At 39.6% G+C, this 17844-nt stretch overlaps 1 protein-coding gene and 1 pseudogene across 3 annotated transcripts in view; both read left to right on the forward strand.

Moving 5' to 3' along the window:
• Positions 1-17844, forward strand: part of CNOT10 (CCR4-NOT transcription complex subunit 10) — a 63343-nt gene that overhangs the window by 4621 nt on the left and 40878 nt on the right. For 2 of the 3 annotated variants that reach the window (XM_037070730.1, XM_037070731.1), the window contains exons 2-6: positions 1491-1634; positions 6358-6452; positions 8086-8247; positions 12683-12833; positions 15583-15725. In XM_037070730.1, the coding sequence (XP_036926625.1) occupies positions 1583-1634; positions 6358-6452; positions 8086-8247; positions 12683-12833; positions 15583-15725 (603 nt within the window). In that variant the 5' untranslated portion in view covers positions 1491-1582. The remainder of the gene's footprint in view (positions 1-1490; positions 1635-6357; positions 6453-8085; positions 8248-12682; positions 12834-15582; positions 15726-17844) is intronic. The other variant, XM_037070732.1, reaches the window with a different exon arrangement.
• Positions 10887-11066, forward strand: LOC119004122 (uncharacterized; annotated as a pseudogene).

Here is a 17844-nt window from a genome sequence, read left to right on the forward strand (position 1 = left end):
AAGTTGTGGTAAATACTGTGAAGAAAAGAAAAATGAGTAAGAGGATGGAGGATAACTGAGAGCAAGTTTATACTTTGAGTATATTGGTTAGGGGTAACATTTGAACAGAGACCCTAAAGATAAAGAGCCAGCCTGTGGGGGAAAGAATGGGCCAGGTAGGAGGAGCAGCACATGGGGAATGTTCAAAGAACAGCGAGAAGACCCCTTGAGGAAAGAGACTTTCATCTGTGTTAGCGATGCTCTCTCTCCAGCACCTAGAACAATGGGTGGCATGGAGAAGGAACTTGATACATATTATAGCACGGTGAGCGAAGGCAACAGGGCAAAGATGAAGTCAGAGGTGTGGCGGGGGATAGCTTGTGTCGGGCCTTGTAGGCCATGGAAACAATTTGAATTCATTCTAATGGGAAGGCCCTGGGAGGGTTCAGCAAGGCATGATGTGATCTGACTTACGCTTTAACTGAGCCAGGTGACTATGGGTAGTTAGGAGCACAGGGTTTGAAATCAGCCTGGGTTCTCTTAGTGATACGATTTGGTGTTTGTGAGACCACCTTGGGCCAATTTTAAGAAGCCTTTTTGATGTCTCAGCTTTCCTGTGTGTAGAATAGAAAAGGTAATATGTGCCTTGCAGAGTTGATGAAGGGTTAAATGAGATCATCTCAGACCCTGGTTTTTTAAAAACTGACTAGTATTACGGTGCTTTAGGGTGGTGGTGGGATGGGGAGGAGAGGCAGCTGGGAGAAACATTTAGGGGTAAAATTGTGACAGTAGCATTTGTGACTGGGCATGGTAGGTAAGCAGAAAGCCTTGCTCTTTGGGAAAGGTTCTTAGTTAAACCTCAGTTTCTTGATTTGTCAAATAGGGGTCCTAAAAGTTTCCTAATTTATTCCTAATTACATTCTAACATTTACCTCACAGGGTTGTAGCTTGTGAGGATGTAGTGAGGTGAGATGTGTATTTTAGCCCACATCCTCTAGGGAGCAGAACCTGACTAACGTTTTATCTGGAAGGTACAAGTCCAGGGTGGTGAAAATGATGGAGAGAAGAAAGGAAGGCAGAGAGAGATGCAATATATTCCATCCCTGGGCACTGTCTCACCTTAAGCTGGGAAGAAACATAGAGGTCACTTGGAGAAGCTACACATAAGAATAGTCCGTAGGAGCCCTGGCTAGTGTAGCTCAGTGGATTGAGCGTGGGCCTAGGAATCAAACAACCACAGTTCGATTCCCAGTCAGGGCACATGCCTGGGTTGCAGGCTAGTTCCCAGCAGGGGACGCACAAGAGGCAACCATACATTCATATTTCTCTCCCTCTCTCCTTCCCGTCCCCTCTAAAGATAAATAAATAAAATCTTTAAAAAAAGGAATAATTTAAAAAAAAAGAAAAAAGTCCATAGGGGAGAAAGAAGGGATGATTTATCTATCCTCCAATTTCTTGTTTCCAGTTGGTCAGTACTTACCTCCTGGAAACAAATTTACCTGTGTTTTTAGGTTCTGTGGCTTCTCAGCAGCTGATCAGCCAGCAGTTCTCACACCGAGTTGTGCGTCAACCAAATCATAAAGGGGTGAGTGTCCCAGAGTAGATGGGGCATCGACCAAAGTTGAAGATTGAAGGGGGAATGGAAGGGTCACAAGGTTTGTGTCCCTGTATAGCATATAAAAGTGGTATAAAACCACCCTGGCTGGTGTAGCTCAGTGGATTGAGCACGAGCCTATGAACCAAAGGATCATGGTTCGATTCCCAGTCAGGGCACATGCCTGGGTTGCAAGCCAGTTCCCAGCAGGGGCGCACAAGAGGCAACCCTCCATTGATATTTCTCTCCCTCTCTCCTCTTCCCCTCTAAAGATAAATAAATAGCATCTTAAAAAACAAACAAACAAAAAAAAACCCCCGCACAACCTTAAAGGAAAAAATGCAATAAGCATTCAGTAATATAGGTTGCCGTTTCTCTTCTTTTTTTTTTTGAGGTGTAATTGATGTGTTAGTTTCAGTTGTACAAGGTGATGATTTGATATTTGTATATATTGCAAAATGATCTCCACAGTACATGTAGTTAACGTGTCATCATGTTAACTAGATGTTAACATGATGTCACTTACAAAAATATTACTTAACAAAAATCTATGCTCATTCAATATTTTTTCAGCTTTTTATTACAAATGATTTCAAATATCCAAAATATTGAAAACAAGAAAATGAATATCCATATAACCACCACCTAGTTCAACTATTGTTACATTTTATTCTGTTTATTTGCTCTCTCTTTAGCTACAAATGAGTTATAGGCATTATGACACTTTGTCTCTAAATATTTTACCATGTGTTTCTTAAAATAGGGACATTCACCTACATAACCATAATACGATTATCATTCTTCAGGAAGTTAATATTTAAATATAGCAGATTTCTCCAGTTGAATAAAAAATATTTCTTAAAATTTTAAAGCAAAGTGCCTTTCAAATAAGTTCATATATTATATTTTGGTGTGTCTCTTAATTCCTTTTTTTTTAATGACAGTGTTGTTGTTGTTGTTTTGAAGACATTGATCACCTTCTAGAACATCCCACATTCTGGATTTCTCAGATTGTTTCTTCAGAGAAGAAATTCCTTGTATTTTTTAAATAATATTTTTAATCCTCTCCTGAGGCAGTGTTGTTTTAGTTGATTTTAGATAGGGGGGGAGAGAGAGAAACATTGGTCAGTTGCCTCTCATATGCATCCTGACCGGAATTGAACCCGCAACCTAGGTATGTGCCCTGACCAGGAATCAAACCTGCAGTCTTTTGGTGTACGGGTTGATGCTCTAACCAACTGAGTCATCTGGCCAGGGCATTCCTGGCATTGAGCTTTTTCTTGTTGTTGTTAGTGGTGGGTTTTTGTTTTTTTTTTTTAGAAGGGTAGGGAGGGAGAAAGAGAAGCAGAGAAACATCAATGTGTGGCTGCCTCTCACATGGCCCCCACCGGGGACCTGGCCTGCAACCCAGGCATGTGCCCTGACTGGGAATCAAACCAGTGACCCTTTGCTTCACAGACTCATGCTCAATCCACTGAGCTACACCAGCCAGGGCTATTTCTGGCATTTTTAAAATTAGTTCCTTATCTTCTGCATTTTCTGTAAACTGAAGTTATTTTAATAGGCTTAACATATTTGCAAGATACTTTGTAGGTGAAGCTTTGTACTTTTTTAAGTATGTATTGTCAGTTCACTATTAAATGCTATATTTGCTCAATTTGTGAAGATGCTAACAGGAACATCTTTTTCCATTTACAATTAGAAGTAATCTATGGGGTAGACACACAAAAATCGTGTTAGCTAACTGAAAGTAATATAATGTTTTATGTTAATTGTATGTCTTAGTTTTTCTATTTTTTTTAAAAAAGAAGTAATCGGCCCTGACTGGTGTGGCTCTGTGGATTGAGTGCGGGCCTACGAACCACACGGTCACGGTTCGATTCCCAGTCAGGGCACATACCTGGGTTGCGGGCCGGTTCCCTGCAGGGGACTCAGGGGAGGCAACCAATACATTGATATTTCTCTCCTTCCCTTCCCCTCTAAAAATAAATAAATAAAATATTTTTTTAAAAAAAGAAGAGCTCTTCCTTATCAACTGGAGATAAGCTATAATTCTTCCCCAAAAGTCATGTTAGATGCTAAAAATTTAATTCATACTTTTCATTTTACCAGTTTTCAGACTAGGGAATTGATGTAGTGGCTTACATTTGATTTTTTTAACCATTTTTAATATTTAAGAATCAAGAATAATATTTTTGGTCTTATGATTCCAATTTAAAATGTATAATGGAGTAAACAATTGATTTATGTTTCTGAATATAAGTTGAAACCCTACTACATTTATGTATTTGCACTGACATTAAAGAGTGCCTGGGGAAAAAGAGTACCTGCATCACTTTTCAAAAATCTAATTTTTTAGATTTATAGGTTGTTTTCAGAAAATTTTGCCCCTTTAAATTAAACAGTTGTACTTAAAATTGAATGTATTAAATTATTTAAACTCGTTAAAATTTTATGTTTAAAGGCATTTAACTTTGATCATAAATACGATCAAACATTCATCACAGCCCTTTCAAATGAACACCCCAAACACAACATGTCGTCTAGGTTGAGTGTAAAAGTTTAAGGAAAATATAGGCCTTTTGAATTTATAACGTTAATAAATCAAGTATTAATATATGAAAACTGGAGTAAGTCTTTTCTCTGTGTATAACTACTTTTAGGTGTGAAAATAAAAGTACTCATTGGTGGTGGCAGCCTTCTGCTCGCCCGTCTTCCCCAGAGTGAGCTCTGATAAGTTCTTGGTTCCTGACGCTCTGCTCCCTCATCTCTGCAGTGTCGGGCGGGGTGCTCAGTCTGCATGCAGCTTTGCTGGTCACATGTTACTTCTCTGAGGTGTGTGAAAATCAGCCAATATATTACGGGTTTTGGTAAGACAGGTGTACTTGCTCAAGTGATAGAAAACCACATGTGAGGTGCGTGAGCCCCAGCCTCACCGTGACTTCGGTAAACCTCAATTATTTTTCTTTGCAATAGCGTCCTTATTTAAAATTGTCCTTCACAAAGGCATCGGTATTGTTTTGTGAGTGTAGCAAATGTCCATAGGCCTTAACAATCCTGTTTTCTTTGAAACAAAATTTCTTTTCTTGAACATTAATGGAGTTATATTTGGAAAAGTGTAGCTTGTGTGGAAGGTCTTCTTCCAGTCAGATTTGAATTAACATTCTTTTAATGGAATGTGTCTATGCTTTCAGTTAACTGCCTTTTTGTCAGTTTTGGAAAAACAGTGAGTTTCTTTTCTACTTACTTAAAACCTGAAGGCAATTGTTTGGTTCAAAATGAAACCTTTTGGCTTAAAGAGTGTCAAGGTTTGTGCGCCAAAGAGCCCCATACGCCTAGTGAGTCAACCATGTTCACTGGGCCACAGTAAAAGGAAGGTCAAGCTTATGGATGAGCGGTCCTACACCCTTTCCATTGGCAATGGAGACTACTTTTGGACAAATAAAGACACATTGTGGAATTATGTGCAGAGTCTTTCTGGTAAGAAGTCAGCAGTTACCAAAAAATGCATGTTTTAAAAACGGGTTATACAGATAATACCCATTTTTTTGCAGAAAGCTTGAAAAGTGGAGCAATAACAAGGGAAATAAAAATAGTAATTCCAGCGGAAGTGTTTTTTACGTTTTATCTTGATGCAAAAGAATGTAGGTGAAATGATGGTTGACGTGTAAAAGGCTCTCACTGAGCTCACCTCTTTGAAATGTCAGTAGACATGGGAATGTCAAGGTCTGCCAGCTCATTTATTTTAAAGTTGGCTTCTTCCTGGAAGAATTTAGGAAACTTTTGTAGTTCCTAGAGGATAATGATAGCGGTGGCCACATGAGCCAACCTGCCTTTGGTAGAAAATAGACAGAAGCTTAAATTCTTCAGCACCTTGGTGAGTCATTATAAAAATGACCACTTCATAGCCTGGCTGGTGTAGCTCAGTGGATTGAACCACACAATTGTGGTTCGATTCCCAGTCAGGGCACATGCCTGGGTTGCAGGCCAGTTCCTGTCAGGGGACCCACGAGAGGCAACCATACATTGATATTTCTCTTCGTCTCTCCTTCCTTTCCCCTCTGAAGATAAATAAATGAAATCTTTTTAAAAAATGACCACTTCATAAGTGTACATACTTTAATAAATTCTCACACATTTAGAGACACCCCCCCCCTTACGCATCTTATAGTTGCTAGACTCCTTATCTCACTTCTAAAACCTTATATTAGTTTTAGGTAGGCATTTCAAAATAAAACTTTTTTAAAAAGTAATACTCTGTGCTCATTATAAAAATTTAAACATTAAGAGAAACATGGCCCTGGCTGGTGTGGCTCAGTGCGTTGAGCACCAGCCTGCACCCTGAAAGGTCACCAGTTGGACCCCCAGTCCCGGCACGTGCCTGGGTCGCTAGCGGGCCAGCTCCTCAGTTGGGGGCGTATGAGAGGCAACCCATTGATGTTTATTTCTCGGATCAGTGTTTCTCTCCCTCTCTTCCTCCCTCCCACCATCACTCTAAAAATAAAGTTTAAAGAAAAAGCACAACATTCTTGGCCCTATTGTGAGGCAGGCAGAGCTGTAATCCTTATGTAATGGTGGGTTTTCATTGAATTTAGCCAGAGCTGAGGGAAACATTTCTTCATTAAGTTTTTGGAGGTGTGACTTCTTATAACATTAGCCATTGTGGTGGAACGAGCTCTAGCTTTGGCAACTCCATTAGGAAAAAGACAACTAAAAAGAAAACTAGGGACACATCCCTGCGTAACTGCCGTTTCTGAAGAACTGTAACCCGTGTGTATTTGCAGATCAGGGAGCAGAGAAACATGAAGGGGCAGGCCAGCCCTCTGGAATCACCGATCAGGAGAAGGAGCTGTCCGCCAGTGCCTTCCAAGCTTTCATGGTAAGAAATGTTCCTCAGTCTGCTCCACTTCAAGGATCTGTCAAGTATGAACTGCTTCACAGTGAATTTTTAAGTTTGTAACTTTTGTCTTATACCAATTCAAGAGTTGTGTTTAGAAACTAGGTATAATTTTAAAATAAAAACATTTTAGAGTTTAACTATGGTGAAAGGAAAAGGAGGAATTTGAGCCATTCTGAAGTTTTTGTGTTTTCGTGAATACATTTTAACTCACACAGTGTTGTTTTTTAAGTTTTTGAAATTTAGATTTGCGCCCTGGCTGGCGTGGCTCAGTGGATTGAGTGCTGGCCTGTGAACCAGAAGGTCATAGGTTCAATTCCCAGTTCAGGCACAAGCCTGGGTTGTAGGCTAGGTCCCAGCCAGAAGCGTGCAAGAGGCAACTGATCAATGTATCTCTTGCACATCGATGTTTCTCTCCCTGTCTTTCACCCTCCCTTCCCCTCTCTCTAAAAATAAATAAAATTTTTAAAAATAAAAAATAAATTTAGTTTTGTAATTGTATGGGTCAGTCTTTTTATTTCACTACTCTCTTCAAATTTTTTCTTGAGTGTGCTTTGAAATGAAACCCCAAAAGTTTGTCAAAATATCGACTTTTCTAACATCAAATGATATGAAAAAAACTTACTTGATTATCAAGTTTCATACATATAAGCAGAACAAGATACTTGGGTATTCAAAGTATATTAACTAGAAATTAAAAGTTAGAGTAATCACATTACCCTCTTTGGCTTGCCTTGGCTGTTATACCCTGCTAGATATATATATATAGGCCCTGGCTGGTGTAGCTCAGTGGATTGAGCTTGGGCCTGTGAACTACACAATTGTGGTTCAATTCCCAGTCAGGGCACATGCCTGGGCTGCAGGCCAGTTCCCAGCAGGGGACTCACAGGAGGCAACCATACATTGATATTTCTCTCCTTCCCTTCCTCTCTAAAGATAATATATGTGTGTGTGTGTGTGTGTGTGTGTGTGTGTGTATAATATGACTATAACATATATAGAGGTAGTTTATATATGTCTTATATCTATAAAACATGCACATACCTTATATCTATAAGATATAGATATAATTATATAATATCTGCAGATTATATATAGATTATATATATGACTATACATATTTTATTATATCTTATAGATATGGTGCACATGTATCAGTGTTAGAGTTTGATTCTTAGGAAATATATAACCACAATTTCTTTCTTTTTAGCTTATTGAGATATGAGTAACATTACAGTTTCTTAGTTGACATCAATATTGCTTCATCTAGAGCAGGGGTGTCAAACTCCTTTTCACTGGGGGCCACATCAGCCTCGTGGGTGCCTTCAAAGGGCTGAATGTCATTTCAGCTCCTTAACAGTTAAGGAGTAGTTACATTTACACAGTCCTGAAATTATTTCGGCCCTTCGAAGGCAACTGCAAGGCTGACGTGGCCCCCCTGATCATCGGGGGTGATGTTGACACCCCAATCTAGTGACTTTAATTCGTATATTTGGGGAAATTCTGTCTTTTTTAAGAGTTTAAAAAAGACATGAGTGGAATATATTTTGAAATGATTGTATAGGCCTTAGAGCTGGTATGTAATTCTGTGAATGTGTTTTCGTTTTTGTTTTAGGCTGGAAACTACGATGCCTGTCTTCAACATCTTGCCTGCCTACAAGACATAAACAAAGATGATTATAAAATAATTTTAAATACAGCAATAGCTGAGTTTTTTAAAAGTAACCAAACAACAACAGATAGTTTGAGACAAACGCTTAACCAGCTGAAGAATCAGGTAATACAGAAATGAATTTGGCTATAAAAACATTATGCTTTCTAAATAATGAAATAAAATAGTGAAGGAAAATTAATGTGACTTCTTTTCTGATATTCCTAGGGCAGTTTTTAATATACCTGAAACTTCTTTGGTATTACTTTTATTTGTATAAAATTAATATTCCAGGAAAATGAAAGGTGTGTTACGTGATTTTATTTTCTGTTGGGCCTTTAACTTGAACAGAGTAGACTAATACACCAGATTAGAATGAGCTTTGGAGTTTTGAGAGAGAATTAAAGTAGAAATACATGAAGAAGCTTAGCTCCTGAGATAGAATTTATTACTGCAAGGGTCTGATTATTACTGTTGTTTTTAAACTTGCTGAGCGTTTATTTAATAAATTCTAGTGATTCTTTCTTAATGACAAAAGACTCCCCTAGTGAAAACACCAAAACTCAAGTTCTAACAAGGAAATACTCAGCAAAGCCATACTGTTCCCCTGATTTTCCTTTTTTTTAACTTTATTTTTATTGTCGACACTATTACAGATATCCACCTTTCCCTTACCCTTTTCCCATCTCCACCCAGCACCCACCTTCCCTCAGGCCATCACCTCACTATTATTTTCTATTTCTATAGGTTATGCATATATGTTCTTCGACTAAGCCCTTAAGGATCTGATCATTACTTATGTCAAATTGTTTTAGCATTTGGATAAGGAGATGATTAGTTGATTAAATAGAGATACTCTGATTTCTGTGTAGTTTAGGCCTTGCCTTTTTCATTGGTCTTTTCATAATAGCAACATTTTTCAAATCGCAAGGTTAGATCTTTGATATTCAAATCGCATGGTGATCGTGCCAATGATAGGATCAGCTAACAGACAGTCCGAGCTTACTATGTAACAAGGCCCTGGTAGGAACATTGTATACAACCTCTCACTTATTCTTCTCAGTAGCCCTAAAGTAGCCACTATGGTTTTTCTCACATTCTCTGGATGGGAAAGCTGAGGTACAGATAGCTTGTGTAAATTGTCCAAAAACAGAAAGCTTTTAAGTAGTAAGAGCTGAGCCCGGGCTGGCATGGCTCAGTGGGTTGAGTGTCAGCCTGCAAGCCAAAGGGACATTGATTTGATTCCTGGTCAAGGGCACAGGCCTGGTCCAGGTCCATGGTTGGGGGCATGCAAGAAGCAACCAATGGATGTATCTCTCACACATTGCTGTTTCTCTCCCCCTCTTTCTTCCTCCTTTCCTTCTCTGTCTAAAAGTAAATAAATAAAATCTTTAAAAAAGGAAAAAGTCACACAAACCCAGTTCTGTTTGACTCTAGGGCCTGCACTTTCAAATCTTGCTTCGCGCTTTAGAAGGTCTTGAGACCTTTCTGAGCCCCTTCCCTACATTCATGGGTATCACTGTTCTGGGGAGCATCACCCTAAAATATGATATAGTTAAAAATAAGTGACCTCTTTTAGGCTCTTCTTAATTCTGTATAGGAATAAAGTCATTTTCAACCTTTTAAAATTTTCAGTGAAAATGAGAAGAGCCAATACTTATTAAATGCTTACTTGATTCCAAATTCCATATTAAGTGCTTTTTATTTCTTATGTCATCCTCACAATTATTGAGGGGAGGTACTTGATATCTCAATTTTGAAAGTAGGATTTAGGAAGCCGAATAATTTTAATTTATAGTTTGGAAGGGGGGGAGCAGGACTTGAACCAGACTTTCTGACTCTCTCTTTTTTTTTTTTTTTTAAATATATTATAGAGCCCTGGCTTGTGTAGCTCAGTGGATTGAGCGTGAGCCTAGGAATCAAACCACCACGGTTTGATTCCCAGTCAGGGCACATGCCTGGGTTGCAGGCCAGTTCCCAGCTGGGGACTCACGAGAGGCAACCATACATTGATAGTTCTCTCGTTCTCCCCTTCCNAAAAATATATATATATATATATATATATATATATATATATATATATAGCTAGCCCTGGCTGGTGTAGCTCAGTGGATTGAGTGCGGGCTTCGAACCAAAGGGTCACCAGTTCAATTCCCAGTCAGGGCACATGCCTGGGTTGCAGGCCAGGTCCCCAGTAGGGGCCACATAAGAGGCAACCACACATGGATGTTTCTCTCCCTCTCTTTCTCCCCCCTTCCCCTCTCTCTAAAAGTAAATAAATAAAAAGTTTTAAATTTAAAAAAATATATATTAATTATATAATTATGCTATTAAAGTTGTCCAGTTTTCTCCCTTTTAGTCCCCTCCCCTCCTATACCCCCCTGCCACCAGTAATGCCCCTTCCCCTTAGTGCATGTCCATGTAGACCTTCTGACTCTTGAATCTGTTCTTATAACTGCCTCGGTCCTTATAAATTCATATGTCATCATAGTTCATCATTACACTAGTATTATTAACCTTGACTTTATCTGGAACTCCAAATCAAAGGAAAAATGATGTTTGTTGATATCCGGTACACGTGACCTATGACTCCATAGATGGATATTCTAGGAAACGTTTACTTTGTCTTTGAGCACAAATTCATCCTTAAAACCTTTTTTAGAATAAGAGGCTCCTGCAAACTCAAGCCAAGAAAAAAAAAGTGCTTTTTGAGCTGTTTCACCAGCCTTTTTCTTCATAAAGTTGGTTTAACAGCCCCTCTCGTCATCGCCTCTCGGCCTTTTGGCTAAGGTCAAGTGTAGTGTCTGTTCTTACCAGTTTAACAGCCCCTCTTGTGCCTCCCAGCATGCTTGAGTTTCCTAGAAGCAGTCGCACATGTGTCTCCTGGCTTTCTCTACATCATTCTGTGCAGAGCCACATGTCCTGGGCATAGTGACACACCTTTTCAACCTATTCCACGTTCACTAACATTTTCTCTCTCTTAATGAATAGCTTTTGTTTTGGCTGAGGTAATTACTGGGTTATTTCAGTGACTGAGAAGATGTGGCAAAGTTATTCATGTTGTCAGTCCAGCCATTGCTGAATTGGAAACTCCTTAATTTACCCAAAACCCCTGTTTCTGGCTGAGAAGTGATCCTTCTTTAGCTCTTTCCCTCTCCCCACTACATAGCTACCAAGAAGTGTTGTCTTTCTTTGGAAATTGAGTTTTCTCAATTTAAAGAGACTATTTTTAGTCACTTGTAGATAGTGGCTCAATAAGTGAAGATTATAAAGAGCTCCAGACTCATGGAAATGCATTTGCCACCGGTCCCCTAGAACCGATGGTTAGCATGTGAAGCCCACTGCCGAGCTCTCCACGTGGGTGGCTGAGTCTGCAGAAGTCTGGTTACAAATCCATGTGTGTAAGGAACCTGGGTGGTTGCCATTAGCCAAACCAGGATTGAGTCCATGGCTGCGAAAGTTCTGCTAAATTTAGGGAAATACCAGTCTTAGAATTAATTACTTAATGTTGCTCAGTAACATATTACAATCTTCATAATGACAAAGATTCATTTTAATTTAGGTAGAATTCCAGTTTCACGTGTTATATGATGTTACAGAATAGTTGCAACATTTGACCAAAAACTTAAAAGCCTATTCCTGCCCCTTACAGAAGAGGGTACACAGATAGTCTAGCTTTAAAATGCCAAGTGTTGTGATTTTTTTCTTTTGGTATCAGGTGTTGATGTTAGGGTTTTCTAGTAAAGCCATCAAAAGTGTATTTTGTCCGTTACTTCAAAACATTTTTACTAAGGGAACAAAACCTGAGCTTAATAGGAAAATCAGAAAATATACTTCCTAGCCATATGGCCTCGGGCAAGATAGTTCAGCTTTTTTTGTGCTGGTTTCCTTATTTATAATACAGAAACAGTGTTGTTGTCTGTGTTCTCGCGGCATGGTGAGGATCAAATGAGCAGTTCTCTGTGAGAAAGTTGACATACCAGGCCCGGTACATAGGTAGTTAGCTGTTATTTCTATGTTTAAATGTTCCTTTAGTTGTTACAAAACGGAATCAAGCTCACGAGTACACACTGTGTGACATTCTCACAGGAAAGGTCATTTGGAGTCTTGCCCGCCCCCGACGTAGCCTCTTGCAGCTCGTGAGTCAGCACAGTGGGAAACCATCTCCGAACCCAGGCTGGCCAAAGGATCGAGGTTCGATTCCCAGTCAGGGCACATATCTGGGTTGCAGGCCAGTTCCCTGCAGGGGACACATGAGAGGCAATCATACATTGATGCTTCTCTCCTTCTTTCCTTCCCTTCCCTTCCCCTCTAAAGATAAATAAATAAAGTCTAAAAAAAAAGATTTTAAAGTGTTTTACTAAACAGAATTTAATTATGAGTAAAATAATTTTTAGTGTGTGAGAGTTAATTAAAATCTAGAGGTCCTATTGCACATGTGGAAAAACTCTGAGTAAGAAATGTTGGCCTGTGTTCCTGTTTATTCATATAGATTTCTTTCATTTATACTTTTTATTTTCTTACTACTGTTAGAGCGTAATCCCTGTTGATTGTTTCATAGGTCCACTCGGCTGTTGAAGAAATGGATGGATTAGATGATGTTGAAAACAGCATGTTGTATTACAATCAAGCAGTCATTCTTTATCATTTGCGCCAGTATACAGAAGCCATATCAGTTGGTGAAAAACTTTATCAGTTTATAGAACCTTTTGGTATGTTATCATTCCAGTCAATCATCTCCCTGGCTTCCCATACTTGCAAAGGTTTCTGGTGTTTGTACCTAGGTAACCTACATCAGATTATTACATGTCATTAAGAAAGAAAAAGAACTGTGTCAGGTTTTCCACTTTTTTTTTTTAAGATTTTATTTGTTTTTAGAGAGGGGAAGGGAGGGAGACAGAGAGGGAGAGAAACATCAGCATGTGGTCGCCTCTTGCGCACCCTCTACCAGGGACCTGGCCCACAACCCAGGTATGTGCCCTAGACTGGGTTTTGAACCAGCGACCCCCTTTGGTTCATAGGTCAGTACTCAGTCCACAGAGCCACACCAGGGGTTGTGTGAATGTTCAAAAAACATTCTACCCCGGGGGTAGGGGTTTTTTGAATGTTAGGGGACAGCATAGTAATTTATCTTGTCTTTTGCCTAACCAAAGTAGAGTAGATAGTACAGAACGGTGGTAGGTTTCTTGTTATCTTAACTAGTTTACAATGACTAGCCTGAAGAGGAGGAACAAAAGAAAGGACAAAGGAAGAAAGAGGAAGCAAATAAAGCAGCAAAGCTGGACCCAGGAAATTGTGGTTAGAGAGGGCTGTTGGTCTCCACCCACAAGCAATCAGATTTCATCTGTGATTCACATTTTTGTCCTTTTCTTCATGGTTACTTTTCTTTAAAGTAATATTCTCTATGGTTACTTTCTTTTAAGTTCAAAACATGAGTACAAATTCGTGATTTATAAACACCTGCCTGCTGCTGTGGTCAGCACAGGAAATGTGGAGTGCGATGTCCCCTCTGTGACGCTTTGGGGCCAGTCACAGCCCCCTCGTGCTGACGGCTGGTGGACTGGCTGCTCACTGTGGCTCCAGGGAAGCATTTTCAAGGCACTTCTCTTCACCCCAGTCCTGGGGGAACGGTGGCTGGACAGACTGCCCAGGAGAGAAGGCAGAGGTGCATTGTATGGCGCCTTGTATAATGCGCCACCAAGTTCTTTGCTAAAAAGCCAGAAGTCAGATTTATGCCCCTAGGATGGCACAGGTGTGTTTTTAAAAAGCTGGTTTTTAGAATTGCCAGAACAGTTCATGAAATCCTCTTAATCTGCTATGGTTGAGTCTAGCTACTAATTGGCATCCAAATGGATTTTTCTTTCTTTGAAAATTACTATTGTTATTTTTTAGGCCCTGGCTGGGGTAGTTCAATGGATTGAGTGCAGGCCTGCGAACCAAAGCATCGCCATTGATTCCCAGTCAGAGCACATGCCTGAGTTGCGGGCCATATCCCCAGTAGGGGGTGTGCTAGGGGCAACCACACACTGAGGTTTCACTCCCTCTCTTTCCCCATCTCTCTAAAATAAATAAGTAAAATCTTTTAAAAAAGAAAGAAAATTATTGTTATTTTTTAAACTTTACGACTTGGATTCCTCAATTAACATATTTATTGGGCATAGGCTGTGAGCCAGACTATGTCCTGGGACCTGGAGACAGTGCAATGAATGCCATAGAAAAGGTCTTCACCCTCATGGAGTTGGCATTCTAATGGGAGAGGCCCTGCAACACAAGAAACACATTGTGAGGTCACTGAATGCTGTGAAGAGAAGCTAAAAATTAGGTAGCAGGATAGAAATTGGGGATATTATTTTTAGATAAGGAAATCAAGGAAGACCTGAGGCAAGACAGTATTTTAAAAGAGACCTGAAGGAAGAGATGAGGTGAGCCATACTACTCTTTAGAGGAAAAAAGCATTCCAGCAGAGGTAATAGTACCTGCATAGGTGACTGGTGAGTGGGAGGAACCGCAGGAACACCACTGTGCTTGGGGTGAGGTGGGGAGATGATAGGATATTAGCTCCGAAGCAGCCAGGGGCAGGAGGTGGGGCTTTGCGTATCAACTGCCTTGATTTCAGTTTTAAACCGATTCCACTCGGGCTAGTGTGTGAGAACAAGAGTGGAGTCGGGAGGACTTGTTAGGAGGCTGTTAAGGGCTTTTGAAATTTTGAGTATAGCAGCCTCCTCTTCCTTTTTATTTTTCCTTTTGTCTTTTAGAAAGGAAAGGAAAGGAAATGGTGTCATGTCATACCAGGTTACGCTTTTCTCTCTTCCTTGGGCTCTTCTTCCTTTGTTGTCCTTTTCTCTGTGGTTTTCTCTTGGCTGTTGCGATTATCTGATGTCCCCCGATCTTCACCTTACTGCTTTTTTGTCTGCAACCAAGTTATTTCTTTTTCCTCTCTCTGTATGTTGAAAGAAAATGTGTTTCCTCAAGTCATAGACCTTTTTAGAGTTAGAAGGAACCTCAGGAGATCACATGGTCCAGCCCCCTGCCTTCAGGCAGATAAAGTGTTCTCCCCATTTTACAGGTCAGCCAGCTGAGGTCTCAAAATTAGTTCAGTGATGAGTAAAAACCACACATCTAGTAAGCAGCCAGACAGGTACTGGAATTAAGATATCCTTCCATATAAAGTATCAGTAATACTCATTTCATGTGCTGGTGTTTGGTAGATATTTTACCAAAGGAAGTTCAGTCGGTAGAATCCCTGAAAGGAGAGGCCTTGAGATGCCTAATAGAATGGCGTTGTTGGCCTTGGTGGTTGTTTCCATTCTTGGCTCCAGGTGATAAACATTCATTTAAGTAAAGACTTAGGCTTTGGTCCAGAGCTGCTTTGTGGGGGAGCGGGATGGAGGACTGCTCTGAGATGTTTGCTTCACTTCAGATTGTAACTTTTCTTTTCCTGTTTTATTTTTTCCCCCCCAGAGGAAAAATTTGCTCAAGCGGTGTGTTTTTTACTTGTAGACCTGTATATATTAACTTACCAAGCTGAGAAAGCTTTGCATCTTCTTGCTGTCCTAGAAAAAATGATTTCACAGGGTAATAATAACAAAAATGGAAAGAATGAGGTGAGTAGACTAAAATGTGAATAATAATATTTGTAGTTATTAAATATTTTAATTGCAATTTATTGAAATATAACTCACTGTACAGATGGTGACTATAGTATTGAATATTTGAAAATTGCTTAGAGAGTAGATTTTAAAAGTCCTCATTACAAGAAAAAAATTTTTTGTAAATTTTGTAACTGTTGTGTGGTGATGGAAGTTAACTAGATGTATTCATTTTGCGATACACAAATATCAAATTACTATGTTGTACAGCTGAAACTAGTACAATGTTGTGTATCAATTGTACCTCAATTAAAAATGTTTTTAATAAAAATTCAAAGATTTTTATTCCTATTCTGAGGAGGCTCACAAACTAGGTAGAGACAGATGGAATAAAGATTCAATTAATGGCAAGAAAGGGAAGGGGAAAATAATTCACATACACAGAATTTACTGTTTTACAGCGTACAGTTCAGTGGTTTTTAGTGTCCTCCTGAGTGGTACAGCCATCACCACGATCCATGGTCCAGAACATTGTCATACCCCACAAGTAAACCCCGTGTTTGTTAGTGGTCGTTCCTTGCCACCCTTCTTCAGCCCCAGGCAACCACCAACTGCTCTCTGCCTCTGTGGACTTGCCTGTTGCGGGCTTTCATATAAATGGAATTGTACAATATGTGGCCTTCTGTAGTTGGCTCTTTCGGTTACAATAGTTCCAAACTTTACATATTCTAGCATGTACTTTTTTTCCTTTTCCATGTATTTCATTCCTTTTTATGGCTAAATATTATTCCATTATTTGGATATTCCACTTTTTTTATTCATTCATCAGTGGATTGTGGTCATTTGAGTTGTTTTGCGATTTAGGCTATTTAATTGCTGCTATGAACATTTATATGCAATTTTTTGTGTGGGCATATATTTTCAATTCTTCTAGATATATAATTAAGAATGGAATTGCTCGATCATATAACTTTTTGCTTTATTTTTTAAACTTTATTAAGTATATTGGGGTGACGTTGGTTAATAAAATTATATAATACAGGTTTGAAATGTCCAATTCTATCATCCACATATTGCATTGTGTTCACCCCCGACAGTCAAATCTCCTTCCATCAACTGGTAGCTCGCAATGTTTAATTTGAGGAGGAACTGCCAGACTTTAAAAATAGCTGCACTAGTTTACATTCCTACCAACAACTTAATGAGAGTTCCAGTTTATCCACATTCTTGCCAGACCTTGTTACCATCTCTTAAGAAAGAATGTGTTGTTTCTCTCCCTCTCTCCTTCCCTTCCCATCTAAAGATAAATAAATAAAATCTTTAAAAAAAAAGAAAGAAAGAAAGAATGTGTGACATCCCAATGGGTATGTCATAATAGTTTTGATATCCCTAATGACTACAGATGTAGGTGAGCATCTTTTCATATGTGGATGTTAGTTTTACAAAACGTAAAGATTAGAATTAAAAGAATGAAATTTCATAATCTGGATAAACGGTAGCTTTCACTAGGGAAAATTTCATCATTAAAGTTCTTCAAAAGGTCACATATTTATGGTGATCAAGCTTAATCGTGTTCTGATAAGAGACTTAGAGCACACTAGGAGTGCACTTCAGTTCTCGTGGTTTTCAGTTTGCCTGTGCTTCTAGTTCTTTTATTTGTTTGTTTGTTTGTTTATTTGTTTTAGAGGGGAAAGGAAAGAGAAAGAGTAGGAGAGAAACATCACTGCATGGCTGCCTCCCATGTGTCCCCCACTGGGGACCTGGCCTGCAACCCAGGCATGTGCCCTGACTGGGAATCAAACTGGGGACCCTTTGCTTCATAGGCCCACGTTCAATCCACTGAGCTACACCAGCCAGGGCTGCTTCTAGTTCTTAAGGGATGTCCTCCTTTCTTCCTGTACCTGCCCTTTTTTAACAAAAATTTTTTAAATATTTTTTATTTATTTATCTTTAGAGGGGAAGGGAAGGAGAGAGGGAGAAATATCAATGTATGGTTGCCTCTCGTGGGTCCCCTGCCAAGAACTGGCCTGCAACTCAGGCATGTACCCTGACTGGGAATCGAACCGTGATCATGTGGTTCGCAGGCTTGTGCTCAATCCACTGAGCCACACCAGCCTGGGCCCATACCTGCCCT

This window comes from Sturnira hondurensis, unplaced genomic scaffold (assembly GCF_014824575.4).
Source record: "Sturnira hondurensis isolate 20B ecotype Veracruz unplaced genomic scaffold, ASM1482457v3 Scaffold0019006, whole genome shotgun sequence".
NCBI lineage: Eukaryota > Metazoa > Chordata > Mammalia > Chiroptera > Phyllostomidae > Sturnira > Sturnira hondurensis.